We start from the raw sequence: 19,791 nt of genomic DNA, 5'->3' as shown, positions 1-19,791 counted from the left end.
AATGCATAAAATAATGAAAATAATGTTATTATTCAATACTATTATGTGGAAACTGTTTTTTGAGGTATATTGGGGTATATTAGGGTATGTTGGGGCATATTGGGGTAAAAAGTTGCACCCAAGTGTGTTTGTAGAGATAAAGTATTATTCTAATTGTAAACTCTTTTTATAAAACATTACACAAACATAAGCATAACAACTATTAATTTTAACAAAAAAGGAAAGAAAGAAAATTTAATCAATCTTTGAGTTTTGACAACATCATCATATATTCTTGTCATGCATAAAATAATAGTTTATTACTATCGTTTGTTCAGATGTTGGTTCGCAACATGCCTGATATTTGGGATAAATAATTAAATATTTTTAAAAGTCTATAAAATATAAATCAATATATTATTGATAATATGTATAATATTGTTTATTGGAAAATTCTCCAACTCAAACGGAACAAGTATGACAAGAAACTTTATTTGGATGTTAAAACTTTAACAAAATATAAATATTATGTTTTCCTTGTAGATTGTTGACATATAAATAAAGGCAACAGTTATGACTTATATACAAAATTTTGAAAGTCATAAATGGATGGAGAGAAATCAAATCCGGATAACAAACTAAAACTGAGGAAAACACATCCACTATAAGTCTAAGAGGAAAACAGAGAAACAGAAACACTTAAGTGCAACAAAAATCCATGCAACATACAAAGAAGCAAACTATTAGATAACAACTGTCATATTCCTGACTTGGTACAGGTACATGCTTAAGTGTTGTGTTGATCCTGGATTTGGGCTAGTTAAACCTCTCACTTTAGGCAATGTTAAATACACTGCTCAACATGGTATTCACATCTTTGAGGTAAAAGGCCTTCAAAACCCTCTTATGGTTGACTTGGTGTAAGATTACGAAATTACAGGGTAGCTTTATTTTAGGGGTAATCAGGTATAGATTTTTGTACAAATATCTGCTGGAAAATATTGCTATTATTGATAGCATCTACACTTTTTTGGCGAATTATACTGAAAAAAATTCATATTTTCCACATTTTTGATGTAGTTGATATTGGTTTGAATGGTCTATGGTTAGCAATGTCCAACTTACCTATACAAAACAATTAACAATCAATGAAGGAAGTATTTTGGGACTCTTTAAATAGTAAATAAAGTTTAGATAGTGGAATGGAGTATAATTTAGTTCTGATATGGTGAATTCTGTTGGGTTTCAGGGGGTTTCAGGTTGTAAAATTGACCAAAACACTCTTTCAGGTTGAAAATCATGCAGAAAAAAATGAGTTTAATACAGGATTTTCTGTTGGAATAGATACAGCTTTTATTCACTTAGTATCAGTTATATCCCAATTTGTTTTTTGTAAATCATAAAGACTGCATGGGCGTTTCATAATTTATCAAGAATTAGATACTTTCTACTTAATAACAAACAAATGCTAGCATATTGATTTTTTTTTTCTTCAGGCATCATGTTTTAACTGTATAATATCATATAAATATGTAAAATAATGATGAAAACTCTTATATAAACACATTTAACCAATAATAACAACAACATAAGTCCATTTCAAAGATCCTTAAAACTTTGACATGATTAAACATAATACCAATGCATTTAAAGTCATAAGAAACCTCAAATTAAAAAAAAAATGCATATGTTTTTATAACTAAATGGATAGTTTTAATTTTACAACTTATATACATATACTTTTTCTGAGGAAAGTTCTTTAATTTGTCCTCATTTAGAAGAAGTTTACTTATTTCCGATTGCTTGCTTTCAGGAAGAAATTCGCTGACATATTTTCAATATGCATAGTGACCTGAGCGTAACCCTCCTTGTAAAAATCCAGTGATCGCAATACGCATAGATCTGTCATTAAAATAAACAATAATCTGATTGTACATATTAATCTGATTGTACATGTTCAACACGTGCTCAGTACCCATGCTTTTTGTTATTTGTTTCCTATACAGTGACAATCGGTAAACTTTGGCTTCAAAACACGGCATTCAATGAGCAGCCATATTTGTTCAATCATATTAACAGACAGAGACAAAAAAAAATGATGATTATAAGATATATTTGCGTAGAAAATGATAAAATTGTGCACAGAAGACTAAGTTTATGATATATACATGCATTGGTTCAAGAATTGGATAAACATTATTTTTCACCACTCACTGGTTTCATATGACTTTAAAGCTAGGGTTTTATCTATAATGGCTGCTAAACTTGGGAAAATAAGTCAATTATTTTCAATGTATTCTATTTTTAATGATTAATAAGTACAAAAGAAGATTCTTATTTATTCATATATAATATAAGCATGTTTATAAGAAATATAAAATCATTAAATACCCTACTTACAGGTTTTGAATTCAAATCCATTATTCAGTTAACGTTTGAAACAAAGTCTTCATTCATAATATCAAATAAATTTAAAAAAAAATCTCTTTCAAAAAGATAATAATAAAACATACATATTAAACAAATATAAACAATATTTCTAAATCACATTATGATTTAACATTATCTTTATAAATGAACAAAATAAACTTCTTATAAACACATTCATCATACCCATTATATAGATACATTGCTGAAATATATGAAATGTATTTAGTATATGTAATATAAAAAAAAACATTTTCTAATTCAATTTGGTTCATCCAAAAACACGTTCTGAATTTATCTTCACCAGTAACTCTCAAGCCAATTTTTTTTGAAAGTCATGATACATATTTTATCCTATGAGTTTTATGCATATGATAAAAAGGACAAAAAGCTTTCCTCTTGTCTAGCAGCAAGAATAATATGGCATACCTGCCAACTTTTCAAAATGCCCATGGGGGTTTTACGTGGAGGATGGCTCTTATAGTCCTACAAAACCTTTAAGGGGGCCTTATAATTGGTTCATATGAGATGCATGTTACAGTGGTCCTACTCTAAAAAATATAAATTTTACTACAAATTAAAGCAATATGGAAACCCATTTATACAGTATGCTGAGTCAACTGTAAATAAAACTTTTGATTTGCTGTGTAACTTTCAATTTGACCTTTTACAAATAACTTGATCATGAAATACATGATATTTAAATTAAGATTGTGAAGCTGACAGCCCTAATGATTGGTCAGTATTGTTAAACATTTAACTGTGTAAGTCTTTCCTTTCCTGAAAATGACTTCTCGCTTAAAAATGTCAAGCTGATTAGATATTCCAACTACACTTGTAACCACAAACACTCCCCAGTACTATTGATAAAAAAAATAATTCTTAATTTATCTTAATATTTACAATCTTAAACATCAAATTAAATATTTTGAAAAATGACAATAACAATTAGCTAAAATAGTACAAAAATGTATAAATTATTTAATATAAGATTTTTTAAAGTCAATATATCTTGAGGTTTTTGAAAATGTTATTGAAATGAAGTTTCAGTTTGTTTCCTCTTCTTTTGGTTTCACTTTGATTGTTTTATCTTTGGTAGGATCCATGAAGTCTTTCCCTGATATGTCGCTGAAGTTGGTACATTCTTTTATGGCGTTGTTGGGTACCTACCAAAATAAGAAATGATATAAGAAATTCATAATAATAGCAATCATATTGTTATTTCTCTTACAATTGTGGTTTGTTATATATTTCCCTGCATGAAAAAAATACAGGTCCTGTTGTTGTCTCTTTGACACATTCCCTGTTTCCATTCTCAAAAGACCAATTTAGTTGGCCTATATATAGCTATCCTACAATGTGATATATAATTGCCAAAATTCAGTTTGCTATTTGTAATGAGCAGAATTAAGAATCTAAAAGGGGAATGTGTCAAAGAAACAACAATCCAACCAAAGAGAAGAAAACAGCCCATTATGGATATTCAACACAATGATAAAATTCCACAACCAGAGTGGTTTCAGCAAAATAACTGGTTTGTTTTTACCTGAGGCCAAGTTTTGTTTACTTTCTGTTTTGACTACGTCTTTTGCATTATTGATTACTTAATCGTGGCTCAAATAACTAGAGTATCCAATTGGAATCTATAAAACTGACAACATACAGTATTACAGAGAGGGGGGCTCTGTGACCAAGTGGCCTAAGAATTTTTTATACAGTGTTCCCTAGTTTGTCAATACTGAGATTGTTAATTTGTAAGCTGCCCAAAGCAAGGTGTGTAGGTTTTCCAGTTTTCCTGTACCTTATCCATTAATAAAACCTGACTGTCAGGATAAAGCATATTCTGAAAGTGGTTTTAAATATCAACAATAGATCAATCAAGCAGAATGAATGGGACTTGTACATACCTTTTCTAATGGTGTATAGCATGGATGATGGTGTTTAATGGTAGGGTCGTTACTCTTCTTGTTATAAGCACATAAAAATGCCCATCGTCTGTACTTGCTGTCGTTGGCATTACTTGTATGTAACAAATTTGAATGGAAGAAAAGGGCATCACCTATAACATCAAATATATACATTCCATTAATAATTAAGTAGATGTATAGTTCTAAATGCCAATTGATATCTATCATACTTCATCTTAAAATGACAGATTTTGATTGGTTAATGCAAGGGAGATAATTTACTCTATCCCCTGGCTCAGCGAGAGATAATTTGTTAATGTCACCCTCTCGTGCACACCATAAAAAAAAATATAATTTAAAGGACAATGCATTGAATTCATGACATAATTTCAAAGATGTTTTACCTTCTACATTTTTTTGCATTAACATTTTTTCAGACTGTCAAAATTAAAAATACATCTTGCTTCACTTTTGAGTTATTTCTAATAATTTCTGTAAAGTTGTTATGTACATGAAGTCATAGTTATGTACTTTCAGTTTTTAAACTTAAAAGACAAAACTGACAGAATATTCATAATCATAAATAAAATAACACATAGCTGAAAGGGTGATAGAGCAAATCATTACCCCTCAAAATAGTATTGTAAACCTTGGCATCTCCTCAGTTGACAATGTTTTCTTAGGGTGGTAGTCTGCTCTATCACCCTCTCACTTTTGTGTTATTTATATAATAAACCATTTATTCATTCATATAGTGTTTAAAAGAAATCAATGAATAAACACTAGGAAACTTAATAATAGTGCAGCTTAGACAGACTAAATGAAGGAATAAAAAAGGCCTATTAACTAACACTTTGACTAATCATCAAAATGGTTTGAAAGCACTGTAGAAGATTGCCTTTCAAATTTTTAGTGAAAAATTTGCTTTCACTTTTAGATTTGTTCCTGGTCATGTTTTAAGTTTTCTGAGTTAGGTGCTTTTGCGCAGGTGTGTTTCTTAAGCATATTTATTCTTTTGAGTATTTATTTTACATCAAACTGTCTTTTAAAAGTCCTGGACTTTGATGTATTTTCTTATAAAACAGTGCATGCTCATTATATATAGGCACTTTTATTTTACAAATGAATGAAATATCAAGAATACCTGGTTCCATTTCTACATATTCTAATTTCAAGACATTTTTTAGTTGATTAACCCTTTCCATATCAGCCCCAGTCTGACCTCCAACCATAATATGTTCTATTCTGCCACAAATCTGTGATCCACGTAAAATCTTAAATTGAAAATAAAGGAAAATAAATATCCAATTAGACACTCAATCAAAGTGCTTATGGGTAAGGATTGTTTCAATTGATCATTGGCAAGTAAAATTAAATATTGCATTGGTTGCAGCTGATTTAACAGCAATTCTAGACAAAGGATGATAACTCCAATTTTTAAAGATAACTTTAACAATGACAACATTTATATTTTTAGAACAGATATCAGATTCCTGCACCTTGCAAAAGTTAATTTTATTGACAAGTGTAAAATCATTATATGCCTTGAATATCTAAGCCTATATTAAATCAATAAATTTCTGGAAATGTTCAAGGATAGGATGAAAAGAATGTTATGATTAATCCACTATATTTTGTGTATCTAAAAGGTGGTGATAAGCCTTGAGAGATTTAGATATCAAATCAGTATCACAAAGTTTTGTTTGCATTTCATGCATTTATGCAATCTTTACCTAAAAAAACAACATGTGAAACTTTCCTTCTGTAACTTATGTGAATTGGCTATGCATGTAAGGTTTAAACTGAAATTAAGTTGTTACCTGTAAGCATCCATTCTCTTTTGTTATTTTGTCTATTGCAATAAATACTGTCATCATATCTGGGTACAAACAACCATTCTTATACCAATATCTACCAAAAAAAAAGAATTAAATAGTATTAGAAGTATAACAGAATTCATTTCAAGAAAATATAAATTCTGAATATTATTTCTAAAATTTTACCAGAGGAACAGGAGTTATAAGGACTAAATAACATATCAAAGAACCCATTTTAAGAAACTTGACATTGCCACGAATAGTTATAAGTATTTGAACAAAAAAAAAGAACTGTTGTATCTCTATCCCTTGGTATTTACTGGTTGTTGTTTAATGGCCATCAAACCACAATACCTTATTTTTATATACTGTAAATCTAGATGTTTGTGCAAGGATTTATTTTCTAGATTGTTGAATAAGGTTCACAATGTGGATTAATCATTATGGTTTCAGATAATACAGCATACAAATGATACTTTTAGAGTTTGAAATGAAAGTTTTATTGTTGCAGAAAAAATATTCCTGTTGCAATTACTACAGTTTTATAAATAATATTGCACACATATCAGTTTCACCAGATGACAGTTTCTAATCAGTATAAGCTGTTTTATGTTAATTTCTAAATTGAAATTCCATTGAGTAAAACATACCTTAAAACAAATACAAAGACTTGTATAATACATCAATATCATAAAACAACACACTGTACTGTGTATTTCAATAGATATATAAAAAAGAAGATGTGGTATGATTGCCAATGAGACAACTATCCACAAAAGGCCAAAATGACACAGACATTAACAACTATAGGTCACCATATGGCCTTCAACAATGAGCAAAGAGGTATTTAGTCTTATATGCAAATTTGTCTGCCATTATATAAAATCACACAAGTTCCTGTGAAGGGACAATGTACGTTTTGGTCCCCTTATTTTTTTCATTTTTCCAATTCTGTTTTAGAAAAAAATATTTAGAAAATGAGAAAATAGGGGGCCAAAAACAGGCCTTATCAAACCTTGTCCTTTGGCATCACAATTTAAAACATTTGAAGTCACAATTAAAAAGTTACTGTTGCTTTATGTCAAATCTAAGATCTATGGTATTTCGAAGAAAACATTCAGCTAAATCCCAAAAGTGTAATTATGTTTATGATTTTACCCATAATCCTGGTGCCACAGATGGCTGCCTCCAGTAAAAGGCTCTTTCATCATCAACTTTGTATGATAATGGTAGACTTCTCCACCAAGTAGCTGCAATGAACAAGGAAATATGCAGTCAGATTATATCACAAAATGTACTTCACTTCTGGATCACTAATAACTAATTCATTCAATGACTTTAATGCAAAGTTATGTCAACGAAGTACATTAAATTCAATAATAATTATATGATAATTCAAAATTTCAAACTGCAAAATTCTCAGTAACATCATTGAATGATGTCTAATTGAAAAAGAAAAGTGAGTCATTTATAACTAGTAAATAAAATCTCCAGGGAAGCACCCATTTTAAATTATGTACATTAAAGAAAAGTAATATTTTCATCTAAAGGACAAGGAACAGAGATTTGATGATTCTCCAGCAAATTTAAATTCAAGATGATTTTTCACCAGCGCTTTTATACAAACATTCACCTATTTTGAAAAAATTCTATCTGTCAGTTATATTTCACAAGTTAAAAGAGATAAATACATTATTTTTTTAAATTTCAGTTGAAGATCATCGAGCCAAAATTGTATGCAAAATTAAAAAAAATATGTGTCATAGCCCATTTACTGCAAATTGACCTTAAATTGACCTTAAAATTTCCTTTCAGAAAAGTTAAATCAAATATTTTGAATAATGGTGCAAAGTGACCAAACTTGCCTTAAAAAAACCAATTGTATAACTTAGCAAAACCTTAAATTCAATTCCATTATCTCCTAAAAAGTAAAATCACATAAATACTGAACTTAGAGGAAAATCAATTTGGAAAGTCCATAATCACATGGCAAAATTAAATAACAAAACTCATCAAAAACGAATGGACAAGAACTGTCATATTCCTGACTTGGTACAGGCATTAATGATAATGACCTTTTCACATGTATTTACAACTTTCTCACACCTTCCCACCATTCCAGTAACATCAGAACCTGGATGGTTCCAAAGTGCCATCATGCTTTCTCTCCCTTTGCCATCTGCAACCTTTAAAAAAATATATGCATTTTAGTTGTTTAGTATTTACATGTAAAACATCTTCTAGTTCTTTTTCATTCACGTCAACAATTTTATATTCCATGGTAATTTGAATAGAAATAGGAAGATGTGGTGTGAGTGCCAACGAGACAACTCTCCATCCAAATAACAATTTAAAAAGTAAACCATTATAGGTTAAAGTACGGCCTTCAACACGGAGCCTTGGCCCACACCGAACAACACTCTGTAAAGGGCCCCAAATTTACTAGTGTAAAACCATTCAAACGGGAAAACCAACGGTCTAATCTATATAAACAAAACGAGAAACGAGAAACACGTATATATTACATAAACAAACGACAACTACTGTACATCAGATTCCTGACTTAGGACAGTTTCAAACATTTGCAACGGGATTAAACATTTTAATGGATCCAAACCTTCTCCCTTTTTCTGAAACAATAGCATAACATCACAACATAGAAAAACACACGATAAAATATCAATTGGCAGACTTAACTCAATCAAAAAACATATGATAAGACTTTTTAGAAAAAGTTATCATATAAATCTGCTGTAGTTAAATAAGAAAAGATCCAAGTTGAACATATTCGCTACAATTTATCATTGCTATATTTTTTTTTTACTACCAAAAGTTGCAAAAATAAATTACTCACTAAATTTTGTTAGTTTACAGAATTGTTTGAAAGAAGTAAAATGTAATTACTTTATGAAAACAGTTAATGTATGTAATGTTCTTTGAGCTGTATAATGGTGATATTAATGACAGAATCAGCACTGTGTTCACTTGTATCTTTACACACAAAACTGACTAAAGTAATATGGGGTTTACACAAATCATTTCAGACTGCTATAAAAGGGGAACAACTGAATAATTAGAATTAGAAGTAAATCAAAGTATGAACAGAAGTCAAGAATAATGTTACATATATGTTAGCTTCCAATGAATAGTAGTACAGTATAATAAAGTTCTAAAAATACCCCAAAAGCATGCTTTCTGATTGCATCATTGTCTTCAAGTGCCACCTTTACTTTCTCTAGCTCGTCTTTGTCAAGAAGTTTTCTGAAAAAAGATGTTGATTATCTAAGGATTTCTTGAATTAATATGCAAGACAAAAAACATGGAAAAAATCAGAAAAGAAGTGTCTCAAAATATGCACACATTGAAGAGGCCCCTCATGGGGGGGTCCTAGTAATCACATAATCACCATTTTTTTGCCAATATAATCACATAATCATTAAATATTTGCTTATCTTTAGTAATCAAATAATCATAAACTAAAAATACAGTCCTAGGTAATCAAATAATCATGAAATATTTGGCTTAATAATCAAATAATCATTAAAAAAACGGCCAAGTAATCACATAATCAAAAACCCCATGAGGGCCCTCATTGAAAGCTGTAGCTATAACAGCTTACGCCTCCGGGTGGGGGAATTTCTCGTTACATTGTAGACCTGTTGTTGACCTTTTGCTGTTGTTTTTTTCTATGGTCAGGTTGTTGTCTCTTTGATACAATCCACATTTCCATTCTCAATATTTTGAGCTTTAATTATAAACTGTATATACAATGAACACTTATAAAACTGCAATTCTTTCAAGAAAATTTTACCATAAAAATTAATTATGTATGGTGAACCAATACCTCAAAAAGGAATTGTGTGAGAGGATAATTAGCTGATTGATAACGAAAGGTATTCACAGTTGTTTTATACCAAGGTAAAATATTATGGTCAAAATGTTTCGCCATCAAGAGTGGCTTCTTCAGGACATTATTACATTATATATGAAATCAAACATTAAAGTACAAATTTGGTGTTTCATGTGGTTCACCAGAATTAACGTTACAATAATGGTTGAGTAAACATTAGTTCGATTAAAGTTTTACTGTCATGCAGCTCCAATTTGGTCAAAGTAGACCTCTGACCATGGGGTGTTTGGTGTGTGATCTTTGAACTTTAAAGTTAAAAAAATTCTCATCCAACTATCTAAAACTTGCATAGAAAGACCTGGTGACTAGAAATGATTTCAAAGGCCATCTTTTGAGCTAAAGGTGCTATCCTGGTATATCTAACCAACAAGAACCCCTATTTTTTGGGGGGAAATTTTTTTTATGAAAAAAAAACCAACAGAAGAATTGTTTGAAATAGACTCACTATGTTACTTATTAATAACTTCACTGTAATTGTAACCATTTTTCTCTGTTTATGAAATAAAAATTATTTAAATTAACAACTTACACTAGAATTGAAATAGCATGATTATTTTCAAACTTTTATTTTTCAGAAATAAACATGATATAACACGATCATATGAAACAAGAGATTTCAAGCCAGATTGCCAACAGAAATTTATTTTAATACTTTTAATGACTGAAATCATCCAAGGACATTCTATATACATGATATATAGACCTTTTCAAATTATTTTTTTTCTGCTTGCTGCCTCATTGACATAACAAGTATTGTTTTTATACATGGATGATAATAGTTGTGAAGCTGACCTTTAAAAATATAAATTATACTTTGAAGTGTTTTTGCCGCTGTTATCATAAATTTTAGACCTGTCTATTGTCCTATACTAACCTTACCATAATATACCCATGTTCTTCAAAGTCTTCCTTCATTTTGTCTGACGGTTGAAAGATAGGTGAAAACTGGAAGTCTATAATAAATTATTCTCAATAAATAATAAAATCAAAATATACTTCTAATTATACAATTTTATTTGTGAACTCAATTGCCTGTATAAATATATTTATATACATGTATTGAGGTTGGTACCAATTTCAGTTGGTATATATTAACAGAATTCACAAATTGCAATGTTGAACAAAGTACAAATTTATATAGGCTTGTATAGAATGTAGGCCAAAAAGTCTCAGACAAAGGTTAAGCTAGAAATAATGGTTGTTCTGTAGGTACTGAATGACAATTCCTTAATGACAGCAGTGCTGATTTTCCATTTTTTAGAATTCAATTTGCCAAATAATTCGTACAATATAGAATTATAGTTTTCCAACCACTCGCTCAACATTGAAATGGAAGTGACGACGCCCCTAAACGCACAAATGAAGTTCACTTAAACCAGAGTTTTTGACAGATTTGCATCTTACTCAAAAGTTGTCTATTAAAAGAGAACTGCATTTACTGCAAATTTATTCAAAATTTGTTGTATGCATACATGTTCAAATATCAGTAAAAAGTTTGAATTTTAAATAATGTGTGATCAATTAATGCAATATTCCTGATCAGGTTGAATAATAATGGGTACAATTTTATTAGCACAAAAAGAAGTGAGTTTTAACTTTTAGTTATTGCCATATGGTGATCATACATGGACATATTTTACAGTGATTGCAATTGATTTGAGTACTCCAAGATATCAGTTGACGTAAGTTGTGACAGTCTGAGACATATGGACTTTAACATGTTTAACACAACAGGATAACTGAATTTTGATATGGTAATTTTTTGAGTTGTCTGGCATTGGCACTCATACATTTGCATACCAAATCTTTTTATGTCTATATCATGTATATGACGGTATATGCACCTGTCCTAGTCATAAAAAAACTGTCATGTATTTCAATAAAATCAAATGTTGAATCTGAGGTAAAATAGTATACATACCTGCAGATGTCATTTTTCAATCTAAAATGGAGAAGAAAAAATGTTACATATAAGATATATATCTGTGTTTGAAATTTGTGGTTCAAATAAAATAATGTTTGGAAAATTACAAATACAATTTCAAACATGCTGATTAAAATCTGTATGCATTTGCAAATTTGAAAAAAAGAATGACCAGAAATTTCAGCATGTGATGCATATTCATATAATAGTCATTTTTTTATAGTAACTGCTTGAAACATGTGAAAACATGTAAAATTTAAAACCTAATCTGGTAATACTGACAGTCACTGAAAAGTTTAAGGCATCATGAACAAGTTTTCTTCTTTATAATGTGTTCTTATGTTGAACTGCTAGTTGACTTTAGTGCCTCAGCACAAGGTATTTTGGTATTTACAGGTTAGTAAGAACTTTTTGTAAAGATAATAACAATGGCAAGTATTTCAGCACTAATTGGGTGGAACGCAAATCTAGGGTGCTCGCATAATGCAGCTTCACTCCATAAAAAACCCAACTAGCACATCATAGAAAAACAAGCGAGTAATCTTTGTTTCAAATTTTATAACAAAATTCTTTTTATAAAAGGCTGTGGATTTTCTATAAAAATCTTGGTTTATTTGCCACAAATTTGTACTCTTTTTCTTTTAAATGAATTGAAACAGTAAATATTATTGCTTTGCATCAAGTTTCCCCTTGGTGTATGTACAAAACATGCAAAATGGCCTATCTCTATTATTCGTTAAATCTGTAGTTTTGATACTGTAACAATTGAAGTTTGAAAAATTTGTACAAAAATGGCTACAGAAGGGGTCATAAACCTTAATTAAATGCATACCTGTAGCCAGGGAAACCCCCTTGAAAACAAATAAGCACAGTTAAAGTCAATGTTCTGATCGAATTGTGACTGTTAAAGTCGAGTTTGCGAGTCCAACCCTTGGAAATTCCTGGCTACGGGCCTGAAATGTCGAATTTATCCAATGTTTTTCAGGCAATTCTATTTTTATCATGTTTATTGAAACAAAAATATAAACAGTGTTCTTTTAATTTTTTTATTCAACATTTTGTTCAAAGGAATTCAAAATTTTCTATCCTGGGGATACAATTCAGTATATTGACTTGATCTGCATTTGGGGGAAACAGGTTTAAATCTTTACTATTAATTTATTACATGTTTATTGTAATTTCTTAATCTTAACAAAAGTATTTGAATTAATGTCAATTGAATGATTGAATGAAGAATATCAACTGTAAAAGTTCTGAATGATTGTGTTTAGATTTTAGATTACTATGGATTTTTCTTTGATCTTGCATTTGTCTTGTTATATATGTCATGTATGCAGTTTTATGAAATGTAAATTTGTTCATGCAATTAATCTATTTAGTTATGCACATTTGTACCGTGTTTTTTTATATATTTTATTTCTGTATAACTTTTAAACCTAAATCAATTGAATGGTAACATAGAAATAATAATGGTAATAAGGAAGAACATGAAGGAAGGGAGAACAAAAATATACTCAACAATAACTTTTTAATGTCATGAATGTATTTTGTTCTTATGCTATTTTCATTTTGTCTAATATTACAATATCTGTCACATAATATACTGTACAATGTCTCATGTTTGATGCTTATACTATCATAATTTGTTAATTGTAAATACCCTTGTGAGACGAGACCTTCATGTCCTTAATTCAGATTGGAATAATAAAATATTTGATTTGATAACATGTGTATGTACAAAGTAAATGAATGACTGACTGATTGTTGTTTGCTTTCTGTACAGTAGCAAATATTTCACACACATTCAAAAGAAAAATAATAGCAATATACCAATACATCATGTACATGCAGCAAAGTCAGTAGATCATAATGAGGAGCAAAAGTAATAAGTTTAATACCAATGAAAAGTAATGTGGATGAGCATGATGAGTTGGAAAGAGGCTAAAATTTGCCTTGCACATTGCAAAGGATAATATACATGTACCATTCAGACCATTACCCTTAATATTACTCAGCTACACACCCTGATGGATTTTAACTTGCAGGTAGCATGACACTCTTCAGATATGAGGCAACATCTGACATATTTTAATTCCCCATTGCAGACATTGTCATTGGTAAATTTAAAGTACCAGAGACATATAATACAATATTATATGTCTCCATATAATACAAAATTATATGTCTCTGATAGTCATGATATATACTAATTTATACATATATTACAACAAGAAAGTAAGTAAGCACATTCTTAAAGACACCCTTGGAGCCTTGGGTAAATTTGATATGGCAATTGAACATTTTCTTTGTATGAGAAAACACACAAAGCTTACGATAATCATATAAACTATAAATTAACAAATTACCACACACCACACTAATCAGCTGATAAGGAGAGGGTGTCAATAACATTGGGGTCGTTCACGGGTTTTCAACGCATTATTTCCGGAAAATACACAATTTTACCTTTTAACTAGGTTGTCTACGTGACATTATCAAAGGAAATAACTATCTCTATTTCAATATTTATTAGCAAATTGTACAGAAAAAACCTCTTGCAAACTTCTTTTTCTTTGTTTATATTAAATATCTCAATAGTACACGCAATGCCAAAGATAAGAACGTACACGTCGTTCCTCTCCCCGTCCCTAATCGGTATCAGAACTTTGGAAGATGGAGAAGCTGACGTGTCGCTGTATATCCTTACTTTTCTTGCTTAGCACAACCTTGCTAGCTGTAAATAGTGATTCAGAAGATAGCAATGAATATTTACAACCTACTGTGACGATTGCGATTTTGATAAGGAATAAAGCCCACGTTCTCCCTTGGTTCTTTGGTCATCTTGAGAATTTGAATTATCCCAAAAATAGAATCTCTTTGTGGTAAGATATTGCATGTGTGCTACAATGTTGAATACTCAGTAAAGAAGAAAGTTGAATGTATTTTAAAAGTGTTTTGTTATATTTGAGAATGATTTCCAGCATGAAGTCAGTATTTACATGATTTATGTGAAGTCACTGAAGATGAAACATAAATAGGCTCACCCATGTGTATGAGCTAGATACATGTAGTAATGGTCAAAGAGCTTGCAGATTACAGTATAGAAGTGTTATCTGTTGAGAATTTCCTAATGCATGTATGATTCAGTTCATCTATCATATGTCTATTGTGCCATGAAATAAATGTACATGAATGTGTACTATTAGTCAGAGGTGATTCTTAATCTCAGTTCTTAATACAAGAATGAGTCATATTTATTTACTTGAAGATGTAAATAATATTTTTATAAACAATATACATGATATAAGATTTAAGTAATCTCCCTTCAAATTCCTTGAAAATTTCCTTATTCAACATGTTCAATTAATAAATATATATTTACAACACAGCTTGAATTTTCATGTGTCAGTCACAGGTACTACTTGCATTTAAAATGTAGTATGTACATAATGTAAGTAATTTTTTTCTTCTTGAAAGAGTATATAATAATACACTTATATATTACATGTATTAGTTTAAAATTATAATTTTTGAATAATCTCCCCTTATTTTTTTTTTAAAATTCTTTTTTAAGTATATTTTTTTTACAATCCCTAAAATTCTCTAATTTTGAGATGTAAAAACATACATAATGTACCATGCATACCTTTAATGATTTTTCTCTGGACAGGTTAGTTCATAATTTTTTATAAGAGTTCAATGTTTCATCTCATTGATTAAAATTAAAAACCCAATTAATTGCACACAGATTTTAAGTAATTGTGCAAGGCCTTAAAAAATTGCCTACATCGTATTGGGGTATTTTTAATGAGCAGTGTTCTGAACACAACAGACAAATGAGATCTTCATTGTCTATGAGATTACACTTGGTGGCCTTGTGTTTTCTATTTATTAGTTGGGTTGTTGTTTTATTGTACACATTCCCTGTTATTATTCCCATTATTTCATTATTGCACATGCCAGTTTGTTGAGTGGTTCAAATTCAAGAACAATTTTGCCGTTTTAATGTTTAAATGAGCAACATCTTCATTATCATAGCTTACTGATAAACATGATAAAACATTACTTCAGTTCTATTCTAACAGATTTTTCCACGTATATTTGCAGGATAAGAAGTGACCACAATGTGGATGACTCCAATAGAATATTAAGAGATTGGTTAGCTGCTGTAGAAGACCAGTACCATTCTGTTAATCTTAGAATTGATACTAATACTCAAGGTAATTTTTCTGATGTTTTTTTTTCAAAACTTTCTAGAGCTATAATTAGAAATTTAACCATTATGATCATATAATGATATATATACTGATATATATAATTCAATTTTCCAAATCATCTTACTGTAAATTCAGAAATCAGTGCAAGATTTTATTAATATGTATAATGCCACAGGGTGAGGATAACAACAATTAGAACTCACATTTTAATAGCTACATGTAAGATATAGATCTGTATGCACTTTTTTTATGCCCCACCTACGATAGTAGAGGGACATTATGTTTTCTGGTCTGTGCCTCTGTTCGTCCGTCTGTGCGTCCGTGCGTCCTTTCACTTCAGGTTAAAGTTTTTGGTCAAGGTAGTTTTTTAAAGTAGTTGAAGTCCAATCAACTTGAAACTTAGTACACATGTTCCCCATGATATGATCTTTATAATTTTAATGCCAAATTATAGTTTTGACTCCAATGTTATGGTCCCCTGAACATAGAAAATGATAGTGTGAAGTTCAGGTTAAAGTTTTTGGTCATGGTAGTTTTTGATGAAGTTAAAGTCCAATCAACTTGAAACTTAGTACACATGTTTCCTATGATAATATCTTTCTAATTTTAATTCAAAATTAAAGTGTTGACCCCAATTTCAAGGTCTACTGAACATAGTAAATGATAGTGCTAGTGGGGCATTCATGTACTATGGACACATTCTTGTTTAAAATTGCAATACATATGTTATAATATTTGTACTCCAATTTTTGTCCATCATGTCCATTCTTGAAAAATCTCAATACTAAATACATGCAATAATTTCTGAATTTACAGTATTTTCTTGTGTCCTCGGATACAAAATTCAATGTAGATCATTAAGAACAATAGTTTTTTCATATAAACCACAGATGAAAAAACCCTTTAAGGATGTCCAATAGTGTACAAGTCAAAATGCAGACATGTAAAGACAGGATTACTAGACAGAGACCAAACTTCAAAATTATCAATTTAAATAATTAGCAGATACAATATAACCATATACATGATATAATAACATCACATTAACTTCATGCATGTATAGTTACTATCTAATCATGCTTACAGAATATATGTACAATAATGGTTTAATCGGGTACCACGATTTCCAGAGAAATACAAGAACAACGTAATATCCCCAAAACAAACTGATCATGCTGATATATCTTTATAACAAGTTTTTAGCTCACCTGTCCCGAAGGGACAAGTGAGCTTATGCCATCACTTGGCGTCTGTCGTCTGTCGTCTGTCGTCTGTCGTCTGTCGTCTGTCGTCTGTCGTCTGTCGTCTGTCGTCCGTCGTCTGTCGTCGTCTGTCGTCGTAAACTATTTCAAGAATCTTCTCCTCTGAAACTACTGGGCCAAATACTTTCAAACTTTAACTGAATGTTCCTTAGGGTATCTAATTTATAAATTGTATCCGAAGTTTTGATCTATCAACAAACATGGTTGCCATTGCTAAAAATAGAACATAGGGGTCAAATGCAGTTTTTGGCTTATAACTCAAAAACCAAAGCATTTAGAGCAAATCTGATATGGGGTAATATTGTTTATCAGGTCAAGATCTATCTGCCCTGAAATTTTCAGATGAATCAGACAACCCGTTGTTGGGTTGCTACCCCTGAATTGGTAATTTTAAGGAAATTTTGCTGTTTTTGGTTATTATCTTGAATATTATTATAGATAGAGATAAACTGTAAACAGCAATAATGTTCAGCAAAGTAAGATTTACAAATAATTCAACATGACGGAAATGGTCAGTTGACCCCTTTAGGAGTTATTGCCCTTTATAGTCAATTTTTAACCATTTTTCGTAAATCTTAGTAATCTTTTACAAAAATCTTCTCCTCTGAAACTACTGGGCAAAATACGACCAAACTTTAATTGAATGTTCCTTAGGGTATCTAGTTTGTAAATTGTATCCGAAGTTTTGATCTATCAACAAACATGGTCGCCATTGCTAAAAATAGAACATAGGGGTCAAATGCAGTTTTTGGCTTATAACTCAAAAACCAAAGCATTTAGAGCAAATCTGACAAGTGGTTATAATGTTTATCAGGTCAAGATCTATCTGCCCTGAAATTTTCAGATGAATCAGACAACCTGTTGTTGGGTTGCTGCCCCTGAATTGATAATTTTAAGGAAATTTTGCTGTTTTTGGTTATTATCTTGAATATTATTATAGATAGAGATAAACTGTAAACAGCAATAATGTTCAGCAAAGTAAGATTTACAAATAAGTCAACATGACGTAAATGGTCAGTTGACCCCTTTAGGAGTTATGGCCCTTTATAGTCAATTTTTAACCATTTTACGTAAATCTTAGTTAATTTTTACAAAAATCTTCTCCTCTGAAACTACTGGGCCAAATACTTCCAAACTTTAACTGAATGTTCCTTAGGGTATCTTGTTTGTAAATTGTATCCGAAGTTATGATCTATCAACAAACATGGTCGCCATTGCTAAAAATAGAACATAGGGGTCAAATGCAGTTTTTGGCTTATAACTCAAAAACCAAAGCATTTAGAGCAAATCTGACAGGGGTAATATTGTTTATCAGGTCAAGATCTATCTGCCCTGAAATTTTCAGATGAATCAGACAACCTGTTGTTGGGTTGCTGCCCCTGAATTGATAATTTTAAGGAAATTTTGCTGTTTTTGTTTATTATCTTGAATATAATTATAGATAGAAATAAACTGTAAACAGCAATAATGTTCAGCAAAGTAAGATCTTCAATTAAGTCAATTTGACCAAAATTGTCAATTGACCCCTTAAGGAGTTATTGCCCTTTAAAGACTTTTTTCACAATTTGTTCATCATGTTGACTTACTTTAAAAAATCTTCTCCTTTGAAACTGCTGTATCAATTTCAGCCAAACTTAGGCTAAATGAGTTTCAGAGTATCTAGTATAAATTTTATATTTTATTTCCTTGTATGTCAAGAAACATAGCTACTATGGCTAAAATAGAACATAGGAGAAAATGATTATTTTTTTTGGCTTTTGAAGAAAATAGGACGATCCAAAAAACATTTATATAAATTGAAAAGCCAAAATAATCATTGATGAGAGATTTAACCAAAAGAATTAAGGTGAGCGATTCAGGCTCTTGAGAGCCTCTTGTTTAATGGTGTTATACATGTTATACTGCTTAAATTAGTGTTACAGTATACAATTATAAGGTTTAAGGTGTTCATAATTAATAAAATCAATTACAAACCAAAAGTGAACCAACGCCTGGTGAATTTGTAGTACGGTAGAGTCCATAAAGGGGATACCTCAGGTCTAGGGACTAGGCACCGAAACATGTCAATCAATAAATTTCTGCAGCAGTCCCTAAAGTGTTGTTATAAGACTCTTTACATAATTAATAAAAGTACACACAATCTTCAGATAATATATCTTGTAGGCAAATTCCTTGTTAAAAACATTATGGCGGACATTATATTTTGTATACAAGACATACAAATCGAATTCTTGAAGTGAAATTGCACTTTTATTGAGTAAAAACAAGTAATATCTTTAATTTATATTCTGTAATATTGTTAAAAGTAGTATAACACTATAAAAAGTAGCATAACACCATAAAAAATC

At 30.3% G+C, this 19,791-nt stretch overlaps 2 protein-coding genes across 5 annotated transcripts in view; one reads left to right on the top strand and one right to left on the bottom strand.

Annotated features, from left to right (window-relative positions):
• Positions 1-1,490: 1,490 nt before the first annotated feature.
• On the bottom strand, positions 1,491-14,381 carry LOC134707738 (L-proline trans-4-hydroxylase-like). Of its 3 annotated transcripts, none has more exons than XM_063567758.1 (10): positions 14,341-14,381; positions 11,962-11,983; positions 10,915-10,993; positions 9,310-9,391; positions 8,206-8,316; positions 7,289-7,380; positions 6,134-6,224; positions 5,458-5,587; positions 4,314-4,465; positions 1,491-3,572 (listed from the first exon to the last, which is right to left on the bottom strand). In XM_063567758.1, the coding sequence occupies exons 2-10, from the start codon at positions 11,972-11,974 to the stop codon at positions 3,453-3,455; spliced, it is 870 nt and encodes a 289-aa protein (XP_063423828.1). In that variant the 5' UTR covers positions 11,975-11,983; positions 14,341-14,381; the 3' UTR covers positions 1,491-3,452. The 3 variants fall into 3 exon arrangements, with proteins under 3 accessions (XP_063423828.1, XP_063423827.1, XP_063423829.1); XM_063567757.1 differs by having other exon boundaries at positions 11,962-11,982; positions 14,338-14,379; XM_063567759.1 differs by having other exon boundaries at positions 11,962-11,982; positions 14,331-14,363.
• A 227-nt stretch (positions 14,382-14,608) lies between these two features.
• LOC134707737 (procollagen galactosyltransferase 1-like) overlaps positions 14,609-19,791 on the top strand; it is a 29,295-nt gene continuing 24,112 nt past the window's right edge. For both annotated transcript variants that reach the window (XM_063567756.1, XM_063567755.1), the window contains exons 1-2: positions 14,609-14,846; positions 16,072-16,184. In XM_063567756.1, the coding sequence (XP_063423826.1) occupies positions 14,638-14,846; positions 16,072-16,184 (322 nt within the window). In that variant the 5' untranslated portion in view covers positions 14,609-14,637. The remainder of the gene's footprint in view (positions 14,847-16,071; positions 16,185-19,791) is intronic.

The sequence above is a fragment of the Mytilus trossulus genome, chromosome 2 (assembly GCF_036588685.1).
Source record: "Mytilus trossulus isolate FHL-02 chromosome 2, PNRI_Mtr1.1.1.hap1, whole genome shotgun sequence".
Lineage (NCBI taxonomy): Eukaryota > Metazoa > Mollusca > Bivalvia > Mytilida > Mytilidae > Mytilus > Mytilus trossulus.
This window is presented reverse-complemented; position numbering and strand designations above follow the sequence as displayed.

Excerpts from the sequence above, each read along its gene's own strand:
- LOC134707738 (XM_063567758.1), bottom strand. Across the intron at positions 5,588-6,133 it reads AAGAGAATGGATGCTTACAG|ATTTTACGTGGATCACAGAT; the intron begins GTAACAACTTAA and ends TTTCAATTTAAG. Across the intron at positions 4,466-5,457 it reads ATATGTAGAAATGGAACCAG|GTGATGCCCTTTTCTTCCAT; the intron begins GTATTCTTGATA and ends TTGATGTTATAG.